General features: G+C 35.3%; 1 protein-coding gene across 3 annotated transcripts in view; it reads right to left on the minus strand.

Moving 5' to 3' along the window:
* Slc4a10 (solute carrier family 4 member 10) overlaps positions 1-14,769 on the minus strand; it is a 156,006-nt gene that overhangs the window by 35,952 nt on the left and 105,285 nt on the right. For all 3 annotated transcript variants that reach the window (XM_035446804.1, XM_035446803.1, XM_035446802.1), the window contains 4 exons: positions 13,162-13,267; positions 7,405-7,566; positions 5,294-5,407; positions 4,024-4,185 (listed from right to left, as the gene is read on the minus strand). In XM_035446804.1, the coding sequence (XP_035302695.1) occupies positions 4,024-4,185; positions 5,294-5,407; positions 7,405-7,566; positions 13,162-13,267 (544 nt within the window). The remainder of the gene's footprint in view (positions 1-4,023; positions 4,186-5,293; positions 5,408-7,404; positions 7,567-13,161; positions 13,268-14,769) is intronic.

Consider the following 14,769-nt stretch of genomic DNA (forward strand, 5'->3'; position numbering starts at 1 on the left):
GTTAGCTTGTGATTTGGGGTTGCATTCAGAAAACATCTTTTCATGAACATGAAGCTCAAGCCAAAGCCAGGAAACTTTGAAAAAATTTTAGTGTAGCAACAGGCAGGTTGAATAGTCATGGAATAAACTCTTACTCTTAGTAAGCAGTGTTCTAAGAAGGTTATATTTTCATTGTCAGGAGGAAAACCAAGAACAGTAGATTATATTAGTGGAACTTATAGGAGAGAAATGATATATGCAGAAAATAAGCGTTTATTGTTGTTAAATTATGGCTAGACTGGAGGGAACCTGCTTTGAAAATATCCACATCCAACATGAGTGCAGAGTATTCAGACTGCAGTGGTCAAGGACAGACTGACAGACTGGTGGAGTACAGCACAATGTGATGGATCCAGTCTTCTGTTCACTAAATCCATGCTGACTTAAAATTTAAATTTTAAAAGTTAAATCTACTCTGTGAGTTTGAGGCCAGCCTGATCTACAGAGCAAGTGCCAGGATAGGCTCCAAAGCTAAACAGAGAAACCCTGTCTCAAAAAACCAAAAAAAAAAAAAAGTTAAATCTATACTGATTTATTTGTGCAACAAAAGAGATAATGTAACATAGCCTTGGGCTTATATCAGGGACAAATATTAAAAGATTTAGTTCTTCATTCCATTCTATGCATTCTAGTACTTTAAAATACCCCTTAAAGGAAGTTTCACTGTATGCTAGCAATACTGTCCTCAATGCAAAGGAGAAAACTGATGCATCTATTTGGAACTTTGCAAGAGTGGTAAATGTGAAAGACTTATAATCTATTTGTATGAAGAACATAGGGAAAGAACAAGGACCTGTGATCCACAAGACTGAGTAGCCTGGAAGGAGAAGGGTATATGACAGCTGAGAAGATGACACCAACCTCAGTAAATCTTCATCTATGTCAAGTCTTTAAATTAGGATTCCACTAGTGGTTTGGAATAGCTCAACCTAAAGCATTTTATCCCACACTCAGGATAGACGGCCAGGCTTCAGCAAGGTGGCATTTCTGCCTGTTGTTACAAAGGCTAAACTACTCTGTTGAAAGCCAAATGATGGCTTTATATCTTACTTTTTTCCTTAAATATCAGCTATTTAGTTCAATTTAAAACATGAATGTAATAACATATACAGTTAATTAAAATGACAATTTAATTTATGTGGTTGACATGATCTTTAAGACATTGTTCTTGTGTGGAAAAGCAAGCAGTAAATGTTCTGTGCAAAATGCTTGCTTTGAGCTGGGCATGTTGCATGGACCTGGAGTTGTGTGTATGCAACCAAAGAAAAGCTACCTAAGTTTTTATTAAAAGCATAAGCAATGCCATGTCAGATTATAGAATTATGAAATATAGAATTTTTACTTTTTTCCTTTAACTCTTCATATTCTCTGGTTTTTAAGTCAAACATAAAAAGAGAAAATGTTTTTACTAAAAAAAACACTCAGAATGTGTAGTATTAAGTGATTCCTAGATTTTAGGGAGTACAGGTTAATACACTTTGTAGCATCATGTAGTATTAAGTGAGTCCCAGACTTTAGGGAGTACAGGTTAATATACTTTGTAGCATCAGTGTCACACTCACTTCACATAGCTGTGCTTAGCTGTGATGAGTTGTGCCATATTACTAATAAAGTTGTGGTGATATTTGTTTTTTGATTAAATTTTAAACTTTTAAATAATACTAAGTTAAATTAAACATATTGAATTTAACGAGGCTATTAAACTTATGATGTGAATTCCTTATTTTTAGAAATAATTTTGTTATTCAAAATTTCTAATATCAAATGGCCTAGATTAGTAATGTTTTGCAGCCAATTTGATCACTTACAAAAACTAATTAATCAATGATTTTCATGTACAGGAGATAAATTGCTTCCTCCTTTTCTATGTGTATGCTTTTATTTCTTTCTCTTGTCATATTGCTGGGCCCCAGACTTTTAGTGCTGTGGAGAACAGGAGTGATCAGAGAAGGCTGCCATGTCCTGGTCTTGGACAAAACACATTCAGTTCTTCTTAGTTTGGTATGATGTTGGTTGTGGACTTGTCATATATTGCTTTTATTATTCTTAGTGATTGATTACTCTGAGCCGGAGTTTTTTGGTTTTTTTTTTAAATCATGGAGGAATATGAATTTGATTAAATTTTTCTCTACACTGGTTAAGATAAATATATGAATAAAAATAAATAAAAATTTTCTTTAGTTGAGATCAATTGGTAGCATAGCAGGGACATTTGCACCATGAAAATTATCAACATTGTAAGTCAGGGTCTCTCCTTCCACATAGGGAACTGGTTAGGTCAACACATCAATGGGCTAGTTCTTAAGAATTTATTTCTTTTTTTTTCATTTGTAGTTGAGAGAATTTCATTATGTAGTCAGGGTGGCCTTGAACTAATGTAGATCCTTCTAACTTAGTCTCCCAAATGCTAGGATTTCAAGTGTCAGCCACAATAGCCAGTATCCCTAAGAGTTCACAAAGATTTAAAATATAGACCTTCAATAATTAAACATTTTATTTAACAAGATACACAAGCAAATTGAATTAATTATTTTTAAAAGAGGTTTCATCTTAAATTATTTTCTTCAAGAGAATGAGGAATGCTCATTCTTCCTAATATGTACCCCAAACTCCTTATAATTTATTAATAGTAATTGTGCATTCTTATAACTATGCTTATTGTTATATCAATGAAATAGTTTACACAGATATTTTAATTATCATAATATATTTATAAAATTTTACATAGCACAATATCTGTTACTTCAGCAATAATTTTTAGTTTAAAAGATACGAAAAAGCAGCAGGCAATTTCTTCAGATTTCTGAACAGAATAAGACTGTACATGTCCTGTTTTACAAGGTTTGATTTTTAAAAAAAATTTAATTATAGTTACTTAATCCCACCCATCCTTTCCTGCTCCCAAACCCTCCCATGTACCCTTCTTTCAACATCTGCTATGTCCCCAACCTCCTCCTCAGACTAGCCTCTTTTTATTGTTGTTACATACATAACACACACACACACACACACACACACACACACACACACACACACACACTCAAATGCATAAATATGTAAATATAACCTGCTGATCAATTGGTACTGGATAACCAATTAGGGGGCACATCCCTGGGAGAGACTAATTCTCCCTCTCTTAGCAGTCATTAGTTGTCTGTAGTTCTTTGTCTAATAGTGGGATCTGGTGAGATCCACCCCCTTCATCTCAACATGTCTATTGGTGTTATCCTTGCTGAGGTTTCACAGGTAGATTCCCTATTTCACAGCAGACTTCCTGTTCCTCTGGCTTTTACCATCTTCTGTACCATTCCTTTATTAATTCTGATTATATTTAACCATCCAATGTTTTATTGATTTAACATCTACATACCCAATAATACTTATATTGCATACAGATTGAATGATAGTGAAAATGTTTAATTACAGTTACAAAACAGTATGTCAGAATACATTAAATAAAATCTAGTTGTTTAGAAAAGTTATTATCAATCTGCAATAATGCTCAAAGATGTCACTTACAATGTATCATACTTATGGCCATGGTCTTCCTTTGTTTTAGGCATTAGAAATTTTTTAAATGATATAATTCAGTGAAAGACACCTGAAGACATGATCTCTTATAATAATGAGCATACTTGGTGTCAAATAAAGGAAAGAAGAATCTTAGACATAAGTAAGCTGGTAGGTAAAATCATACTTCACCAGAATTGAATATTTCATTAAATCAGTATCAAGCATGCTAAAGTAAGAACTGGTTTTCCCCCCTAAAAGAAAGGTTTCAGGCTCTAGAGGCTAGTCAATTGTTGCAAGCAAATTTTCATACCACTGTAAGACAAAGTGTCCTGGAAAACAATACAAACTACAAACCTGAAAACAGTATTTTATACTGAACAAATGAATACTCAATACAGCCAAAATCTGTGACCACCAATTCCTATCAACTAAATGAGAATTATTTATATTGTAATCATTGTTGAAACACACCTTTAGCTTATGCTCTTTTCTGTTGATGATGACAGCTGTAATCTGTTGGTCCATGAAAATTAGAATTGTACAAAGCAAAGCTGGGATAATAGCAGCTATAATTGTCCACCACGGGTTTGGACCTAACGGTGTCACAAACCAGCCACGGTCGTCTCTTGTAGGCTGAGAATAAAGTTAATCATACACATTACTACCTAGATTGATATATACCTAATCAAACTAAGTCATATGAATATAAACAGAAAATTCTTAATTACAAAATGGTAGTCTGAGCATTCAATAATAATGAACTCATGGAGCATTTACATCATTAAGGACACCATTCTAACTATGCTGTCTTTTAATTCGTTTTCTCTCCTCTACACTGTAAAGATGAAATTGAGGCATAGAATGCTATAGTAAATGGTCTAAGGTTCCAGGGCTAGTAATTAATTGAGATTGAATTTGAACTCTAGCAGGCTAATTAAAAATCATATTCTCAATCAATACCTGTATTAAATAAATAACACATCATTTACTGGTGGCAAATTTACTGTTTTCTATATTTAAAATTACACATTGAATACGATCTTAGAAACAAGATAATAAATAAATAAGACAGAACATTCTTTTAGTTTAGAATCAGAAGGAGATACATAAACAGAATGTTTTAATATAGTAACTTCTTTTAGTTATGTATGCAGGCTACTATATGAAAATTAAAAAAAATACAAACCAGAAACTCAGTCACATCAGAAGCTCAGAAAAAGGTTAAAAATATGTCTGGTGCTGGAACTGTGTCCCAGAGGGATTCATTCTGACAGCAAAAATCCTATGATTAAGTCCCTAGCTCTGTTTGACAGATGAGAAAACAGGCTGAGACAGTAAGTTCCTGGCTTTAAGGTCATGTCCTCCCTTTGTAATATGGTTGGCAGTCTTATCCAAAGCCTGTTTTATCTGGTTTTCAAACCTCATTCACTCTACAGTTTTGCCTCACAATGATGCATGTTCCTTGGTTTCAGAATGATTCTTTGGGATTAGGCATGTTGTAATGTACACATATACTCCAACTGTAATGGCCAACAGGAAAATGTTGAAGCAGACTTCAGGTTTTATTTCTATGATTCTTTTTTAATATTAGACCACAATTTTATTCATGCTGTGCATTATTTACTTCTTATTCTATTAATGTATATTGTTCATGCCCTCAAGAAAATCTCATGTACTGGAGTCACAGATATCATCTACATGAAGATGTAGACACAGAGAGATAGAAAATAGTTATGTTCACCTTGAAAACACTTGGTACTTGTAGTTTTGGCGATGGAATCCCAATGGCATAGTCAATTAAAACCATACACAGAATTGTAAGAAAAACTGCAAAATCACTCACTATGGATCGAACCTAAAAATAATGAAAATGTTGTTACTTGAGGGAGCTATAAGTAACAATGAATATTTAGAAGCAGTCTCAAATCATACTTCACAAACAGTGACATAATTCTGTGATGTTATATTGTATGCACATTATAAAGTATTATCACTAGCTATGCTAGAATACATATACTATATACAGATGATAAATGCACTGAGAAAGAAGTCAGAGTAACATTACCCTTTACAGTAGCAACTAACAACATAAAATATCTTGGGGTAACACTAACCAAAAATGAGAAAGACCTGTAGAGTAAGAACTTTGAGTCTTTAAAGAAATAAATTAAAGAATATACCAGAAAATGGTAATTTTCTTTTCAATATTTACTTAAAACCTTTATTTCAATCCCAAGTATGTGAAAATTCAGAACACAGATTTAGGTCATCTGGCCTGAATCTAATGAATTTTAGGACTCTTCCATAGAAGTTACATTTTAATATTAGGAATCTAAAGGACCATTAAATAAAATTACCTGTTTTAATTACTTTACTTAAGGCACGACAATTAGTAATATACAAAAACAATATGGGCAAGTTTTAAATTTTCTTTTATTTAAAATGAATTCTATACAAACCAGGTTTCAAGCCATTTCTCAATGTAGAAAGCCATTGTGTAGGGCACACAGTACATGGCACACACGAGCAAGTCAGAAAAGAACCTCCTTAGATACTGGCCCTCAGACAGTTTCTTAGTGACATAGAACTTCACCAAGCAGGCCACAGACACGTGTAGGATCCACTATTCTCACATCTCTGGGATTACAGATGTGTACCAATACACCCATTTTTTTTTCACATGAGTTCTGGGGTTCTGGATTCAGGATCTCATTCATACTTATAAGGCAAGTACTGCACTGACTGAACCACCTCTCCGGTCCTAAAAGGACATGCTTGAGTAATTACCCTTAAGCAATTATCAACAATATTTGCTTTCTATTAGTATGCTTTTGCAACATACACACAAAATATTCAGGATTAAGGTTCCAACATACAGAGACAATTTCAGTATTAATCTGGGGTGGAAGGAATGACTCTGTCATTTTAGCAAAAAAGAAGGTGATAGAAAAAGCAGCTCTCTAACAAGGGACTCTTCTTGACACACGTGCCAAGGTGGAATGTTTTTGAGATGTGTACCTCAACCTGTAAGTGCTTTTTTCCTTGGCTTTATTTTCTGTCTCATCTTCTGTCCCCTTTTGTGGTGGAATCAGACATCATAGATGTTATTTTGCAGTGTTAAATGTTGAACTCAACCGATTCTCTGTTTACCTCCCAAATATGCAGATACAAGCATGGGGGGCGGATAGAGGAAAGGATTGAAGCTTTTGAAACAAGAGAGAAATAATGTTCTAATGAGCATTGTAGGGCTTCTCCATACAGGCAGTGGTTCTGTGGGTGGGGACCCCATTTGCACAACAAATGACCCTTTGCACAGGGTTTGCCTAAGGCCGTTGGAAAATACAGATATTTAAGTTATAATTTATAACAGTAGAAAATTACAGTTATGAAGTAGCAACTAAAGTAATTTTATGGTTGGGGGTATCAGAACATGAGGAACTGCATTAAAGGGTCACAGGATTAGGAAGTCTGAGAACCAGTGATTAGGAAATGTAATAGCTGCTCCTCTGAGATATTTGTTGGGCTGGAATAGGCTCCTTTGCCTCCTGGGGAAGTGACAATCAGTAATATGGTGTGTGATTACACTTTCCAAAACTGTAAGTGGGAAGGGAAGTGTTGACACTCAGAAGTAAAACCTGAAGGGCTGTGCCACCTCAGATACCTGAGTCATGAAAGTGCTTCCTTCAGCCCCTTTCTACAGCCTACCTCTAACTTGCCAGTTCCTCATGACAAAACCTCCCCATGGTTTGCTTCACTCACTGGTCAGTAACTATCCTGTCCTTAAGCATGTGGGATCTCACAACAACTGAGCTTTAGCTTATATTTGGGTCAGAAATATTAGAGTCCAAGTACCTTGGTTGGGAAATATCGGCTGGTCTTGAACTGCTTCAGGGTGGCCGACATGGTAACTGTGGAGAAGAACAGGATCACCGACCAAAAGAGAACATCTGGCACGTAAGGGTGGCCATGGCCACAGGCTCGCCCAACATACTCCCCATGCAGTGATCTGCACTCCTGCTCAGGAAGAGAAATAGAGTCGGTTAAGAAAGTTCAGTGTTTTTCTTCCAGAAAACAACACCTAGTCAGTTGCAGCTGACATATCAAGACTGTTCACCAATGGCTCCCACAAGGATTTAGCAGATATGATATTTGCTTTCAAAATTCTACTTGCATAGGTATTAAACCAAACCTCTATTAAGTTCAAGGTATCAGGTGTACTTCAAATGTGGTAAGTTTGATAAGTCAGTTTATATTAACATCAGATACATGACAAAGCATTTAAATGTATCAGTTTCACTATTTTTCACACCAACAGCACAAGATAGATGTTTTCATTTATGTTTGATATCTAAGACAGCCAAGGCATGGAGAGAATGAGCAATGTACTTCAGTCTCATTGATGCTGTGTGGTAGGGTTGGGCACATGCATCACTTCTGCGGTAGGAATTGTAGCATATTAAAAACCAATAATTGCTGGGCAGTGGTGGCGCACGCCTTTAGTCCCAGCACTCAGGAGGCAGAGGCAGGTGATCTCTGTGAGTTCGAGACCAGCCTGGTCTACAAGAGCTAGTTCCAGGACAGCTTCCAAAGCCACAGAGAAACCCTGTCTCAAAAAACCAAAACCAAAACAAAACAAAAGAAAAAAACCAAACCAATAATTATTTAGGAAAACTTGTTTAAAGCTACCAAGGAAGACAAGAACGGCAACAAGAAAATGAAGATATGTAACTAAAGAAATTGACCTATGGTAACCATTGAAATTCAAAGACCAAATGAAGAAAAAACTACTACATAAGTAAGGCAAAGTTTATGTCTATTATTCTGCTTTCCACATATATCCCTTTTCTTCTGTTTTTCTTTCAAAAAAAAAAAAAAAAAAAAAAAGAAAAGAAAAGGAAAACACATTTTCAAATTACTGCCTTAGCCATTAGGTGGCAGCAAAGTCAAAAAGAACTTCAAGACAAAATAACATTTTATATAAGCATTAAATATTTTGAAAGGGAAAAAAACTATTTCTGTCATCTTGGAAAACTTTTGTATTCTAAAAATTGTATTGCTCTGTTCCAAAATAAATAAAAAATAAAAGCTTAAAGAATCCACTGAATTCTTTAGTCATCTAGGTATTCTGAACAAAACTTGAATTGTGCAATAGCAGGAAGAAAATTTGGAGGACACAGTATTTTCACTGAATTAAACCTCAAGGAGCTGAGCCTTCTATATCATAACATAGACGCCTCTAGAATGTTTTAGGATGAACAAGGAGCTACATCATCCTCTGAAACCAGCAATCAGCCAGTAAATTCTAGCTGACATAGGTGCCCCATCTAAAGACTCTGGAGAAATACTGTCTGCATAGTTTATAACCACCTAACAGACCTGGCAGTATCTTTCTTATTAGTTAAATTCATGTTAAGCTGATTCAAGGTACAGAAAATGGCTATTGAAAAACTACTAGCCTCTAGGCACTATTTATAACCTTGATTTTCATTATCTAAATCAGAATAAATTAAAAAACAAAAACAATAACCGAATCCTTTAATTTTTCAATCTTTTTTTGTGAGCCTATTCAGAAAATTTGGAACAATTACTAAGCAGTGCAATAATCCCAGGATGTTGAAGTAGAGGAGGCGAGGGTCCCAAACAGGTGCATACTGATCTGTGAACACCTGCAATCTTTGATGCAGGTGTGAAAGGCTTCTACATATTCCCTGGACACAGCTGCCTCATAGCCTCTACTCCTAAGAAGAAAGATACTAGTAAAAGATCATTCAGCTGCCTTATCCATAGCAAACCGCCAATGCTAAGCCTAGTTAATTTCAACTCAAAGAAGATTGTAAAGTATTAGTTTTTCTTGTTTTCCAGGGAACAGGGTCTTAATTTTGAAAAGTAAATTTTGTAACCTACAAAATTCAGCATTTATTTTCAGTTTTATGTTGTGTGTCTCTCACACAGGAGAGGGTGGGATAAAAAACAGTGGGACAGGGGGAGAAATGGGTCCTGAAATTTAGAAATGAAAAAAAATTTCAAAACCTTTCTTTCACTTTAGTCTAACGTGGTTAAACTCAAAAGATACTTACTTGGTAGCAAACATATTTCTACTAATTAATTACTCTATGAACACATTTCATTTAAACAATTCTGTAAGTTGGCAAAAATAAGTTTTATGAAATAACAATTGGAGTTATGAGTGTATTTCCACATATGTGCATTAAAAAGCATTGAAACAATTTTCAATAAACTGATAATCGCTTGCAAATGCTCTTTCTTTTTGCTTTTAAATTTGAGATTACAATATAATTACACTTCCCCCTCCCCTTTCCTCCCTCAAACCTTCCCCTATACTCCTCCTTGTTCTCTTAAAATTCATTAATTGCTACTATGTCCATATATGAAATATTTTAAACTGTGCCTAAATACTCTTTAGAATGGTTGACTCTGAGCTAGTGCTGACAGTACTTATGTATGTGTATAGAGACAGTAATCTAAAAATACTGGCTTGCCATAAAAGTTGAATTAAATAGTAGACATGTGAGATGGAAGTAGTTTGTAGCAGTCTTTCTTTTAGACCTCGGGATCTTTTAGGTGCTCGGCCTCATCTTATGCTTGTCCCACTAACTCTTATAACTTAAATCAACCTGTTTCTCTCCATCTGTGTTTTACCTTAGGGCTTTTTACCTTTCTTTCATTCTGTATGTCCTACTCTGTGTCTGGCTGCCTGTCTGGCTCTGGGTGTCTCCTGTCTTTCTCCCCTGTTCTCTTCTCTTTCCAGTTCTCTTCTCTTGAGCCTTGATTCCTCCTTCTTACTCTTTCTGCCCGCCAGCTCCTTCTATCCCTCCTCTCACTAGCTATTGGTTGTTCTACTTTTTTATTAGACCAATCAGGTGACGTAGGTGGACAAGGTAAAACAGCAACACATTTTTACATAATTAAATAAATGCAGCATAAACAAGCGTAACACGTCTTTACATAGTTAAAGTAATATTCCTCAACATAAACAAGTGTAACAAATCTTTACATAGTTAAAGTAATATTCCACAACAGTAGTTCAACATAATCATTCTGTATTTATCAAATATTTGAACCTTTGATTCTGATTCTTTGCCTTTTCTGAGTTAGCAAGGAATAAATTAGTAATCATGAGATATATTATGATAAAGTAAAATAATATAATATATGCCAAATATACAATAAGTAAATTAATTGTTACATCAGTATTTTTTACAAATCTAGTTATAATAATCATTAATATAGTGCTTTTTAAAGATATACATTAGGTAATAATTATGGTCATGCTGAGGAAAAAACAGTATAAGATAAATTAATTAATTTTTATTGACTTAAGAATCATAGGGCTTTTTCTTTGTGTAACATTCATTCTTGTGATTAAGAATGTTTCTGGTCAAGAATAGAAAGTATCTATTACAAACTCTGCTACTGACTCATGAAAAATGATATGAAATCTTCTAGAACAGTAACCTGTAGTAGAGAACTTTAAACATGAAAACAAGCCACCAAATGTTAAATTTTCTTTGCCTCCAAAATATTTTTCACAATCCTCTAGTTGAGCTCAAAGTTTTATTTTCAAAAGTTGGGTGCGCAGGGGGCGGGAACAATCTAGGGGGAAGTGGGAAGGGGAAAACACTATCAAAATACATTTATTCAAAATATTATGTAAAAAATTGAAAATAATTCACTTATTACTAACTATATCCATAGTGTAACAAGTCTGTCTTTAGAAGGCTATTAGGATTAGCTGATATATAGAGTAAATTTTACTATTAGCACTAAGTGACTCAGAAAATATAAAAAACTTGAATTATTTTTCTAAATAATTCAGAATGGATTACTCTGAATTTGTACGGAAGAGGAAATAAGAGATAAGTGACACAAACAGAGGCTTTTTTATTTTTTTAGATACAATTGATAAACAGGCAATCTAGAAAGAATACTCACTACAAAACACATCCACCATGACCCCAGATCTAAGTTTTTAATAAACTACATTGTTCTTTCTTGTTCACATCATTGGTTACTTTACTGATAATTTGAAAGGTTTTCTGGGTGCAAAAAACCTGGTTGCATTACTTTTGTAGGGAAATGTAGGTAGGAAAGAATAAATGTTAACCACAAAAGGAGACAAGAGCTAGCAAAGGCTTGTTCTAAAGAAAATGACAAGAGACTGTTCTTTTCAGGATGACCAGATTTTATAAAGTAAAATCTGTAACATGAAAAATTCAACATTTGTGCCTGGGCGTTGGTGGTGCATGCCTTTAATCCCAGTACTCGGGAGGCAGAGGCAGGCGGATCTCTGTGAGTTCGAGGCCAGCCTGGTCTCCAGAGCGAGTACCAGGACAGGCTCCAAAGCTACACAGAGAAACCCTGTCCTGAAAAACCAAAAAAAAAAAAAAATTCAACATTTAATTTCTGCTTTATGCTAATTGTATGTCTCCTACATGGTGGGGGAGGGCAGGAGAAAATAAAGGTCAAAAAATATAGGCCAGGATTGAACTGTAAACCAAGAGTAAGTCATTTGATTTTAATTCTGAAGGAACATATATAACAGAAACAGATAATAGGTCATATCTTTCTTAAATAAAAATATTTAGAGGCTTATAATATTTATACAACAAAAATATTTCCATGTTCCATTAACTGATTCACTTACTAAAATAGTAGTGTTTGATCAAATGAGGTATAATTTGTTTAGCTTTGTGCTGATGACTATAAAGAAATTTGTGAACATAAAGGCAGGCAAAGTGGCAAAAGATTTTAATAATAATGCATATAACTGGAAGGAATAGAAAAGTGGCTATTCAGGAACTTCTGCTTTTATTATAAAGCAGACCACTTGTTTATTTCTTTTTACCCAAATCTTATGCTTTCACTGAACAGAAATAAGTGAAGCTCATGAATACATATTCTAAGAAACACACACACACACACACACACACACACACACACACACACACACACGATACAGAGTAAGAACAGAGAAATATTCCTGTGAGAGAAAAACTTACAAAGAAGGGCCTACGAAAATAAAGCAAAGGTACAGAATTTAACCCTTATGGGCAAAAATGTGTATCTAGCCCCCTCCCTTTTTTTGTAGACTAAGGAATAAAAATGGAAGTTGGAAATCTGTTGAGAAACATGAGAGTTTTTTTAACTGTCACATTCATCAAAGAATAGTATTTACAGTAAAATGTCAGGCCCACCCTCTCCCCCAACCCTGTTCTGAACAGTGGGAGAAGCATTCGGAGTAAGTGGAATAGAATAGCTTTGGTCTTTCATGTGCAAGGGAGAACCTGCCCCGCCATGATGGTCACTAGTGCTAGAATTCAATGTTTTCAATTGACTTCAGTCATATTCTTCTGTTTGTGTGAACCTTCAGAGCAACTCGGAGCTATGAGAAGAATCATTTTTTTGTGAGGAATGAAAACCCCATGTGGATGGATAACTGAAATGGAGAAACTTTAACACAAAGCTATCACTTGTATAAATTTGTGTTTCCAAAATTCTTACCTTAGTTGCAATACTGATTAAAAATGTCAATAAAAGTCTTATAGTAAATGACTCAAGATATATCTTCTTGTGCCATGTTTTACTTACTGACACGCTTAGGTTCCCCCAAATTATGTCAGAGGCAGAAATATTGGACTCCCTCCATTCCTTCAGTGTGTCATTGCTGGGACTATGTGGCTCCACACAGTTACATCTGAAAGAGCAAAATAATTTCTTTTCTGAAATAAGCAGTTTTTTTTTTCTGTATCCAAAGCATATACCCAAGGAGTCATTTTCCCAGGCAAAGTACTCATCCATCTGACAGGCAAGTAGCTAGTTCACCTAAACCATTCTTGGAAAGACTATACCAACAATCAGAATTCTGGGAGAATTCTGGGATACTAGACCACTTAGCAGTATTTCCTAGAATGAGGGACATTCTACTTTTCTGTAAACTATAAGCTCCTGAAAATTATAAATATCCTTCTTTAGTTATTTGTACAATCATACTGACTAAAAATGGAATGACATTTAATTCACACTCTGAAGGTCACATTTACCTTTGCCATACAATTCTAATTTAAAGTTTGAAGTGAAAACCCTAGACAGCTCAGTGTTATGCTTGCCTTTGTGATGAGTGACAATTCAACTAAAGATCAATCAATACACATTTTATTTATTTATTTATTTATTTTGGTTTTTCGAGACAGGGTTTCTCTGTGTAGCTTTGGAGCCTATCCTGGCATTCGCCCTGGAGACCAGGCTGGCCTCGAACTCACAGAGATCCGCCTGTCTCTGCCTCCCGAGTGCTGGGATAAAAGGCGTGTGCCACCAACGCCCTGCTTCAATACACATTTTTTAGTACACACTGTATATGAATTTCTGTGATGAATATTGGATTCGTTTATGATCCTTTTACCTTGTCTGTTGGAAAGCATTTTCCTATAGAAACAGACTTCAAATGGTGATTTGGGTTCCAAGATAACCCACATAGACCACACAGCTGGCAAGTAGCATTAGATTGCTGCTGTAGTAATATTACTAGAACTGTAAACTGACTTCCACTGCTAAGGTTATTTCTACTGGAAAGTATCTATCTGTCTAGGAAGCTTTCTCTCCTCTGCTTCTTCTACAGGAACTTGTTTTGTTCACTACCCGGTACTTTCATGATTCATGGGGTTATATAGTCTATATAAGTATAAGAAATCCTACTTGAGGCCGGGCGTTGGTGGTGCACGCCTTTTATCCCAGCACTCTGGAGGCAGAGGCAGGTGGATCTCTGTGAGTTCAAGGTCAGCCTGGTCTCCAGAGCAAGTGCCAGGATAGGTTCCAAAGCTACACAGAGAAACCCTGTCTCGAAAAACCAAATAACAAAAAAAAAAAAAAAAAAAGAACTCCTACATGAGATGGCCCATAAGGACAGGCAAAGTTTTGGCTCTCACTAGGGGGATATAGAGTTCCTCCAGCTGAGCTCACATGAAGATGGTTGCAGGGGAAAAGTTAGTGATGAGGATTTTAAGGGAATGTAAAATTGAAGTATTAGCTACCACAGACAGTTCAGTGTTCTCCATTGGCAGCAGAGAGAAGAATAATAGCAAAAAAGAAACAAAGGTGCAGTTTGCAGCAGTAGATAGTTATTAATTATGGCTGTTCCCAAGTTCCAGACATTATGATAGAATACAGGTTTTTGTGTCAGGGAGCTCAATCATCTATGTA

Source organism: Cricetulus griseus, chromosome 6, assembly GCF_003668045.3.
Source record: "Cricetulus griseus strain 17A/GY chromosome 6, alternate assembly CriGri-PICRH-1.0, whole genome shotgun sequence".
Taxonomy (NCBI): domain Eukaryota; kingdom Metazoa; phylum Chordata; class Mammalia; order Rodentia; family Cricetidae; genus Cricetulus; species Cricetulus griseus.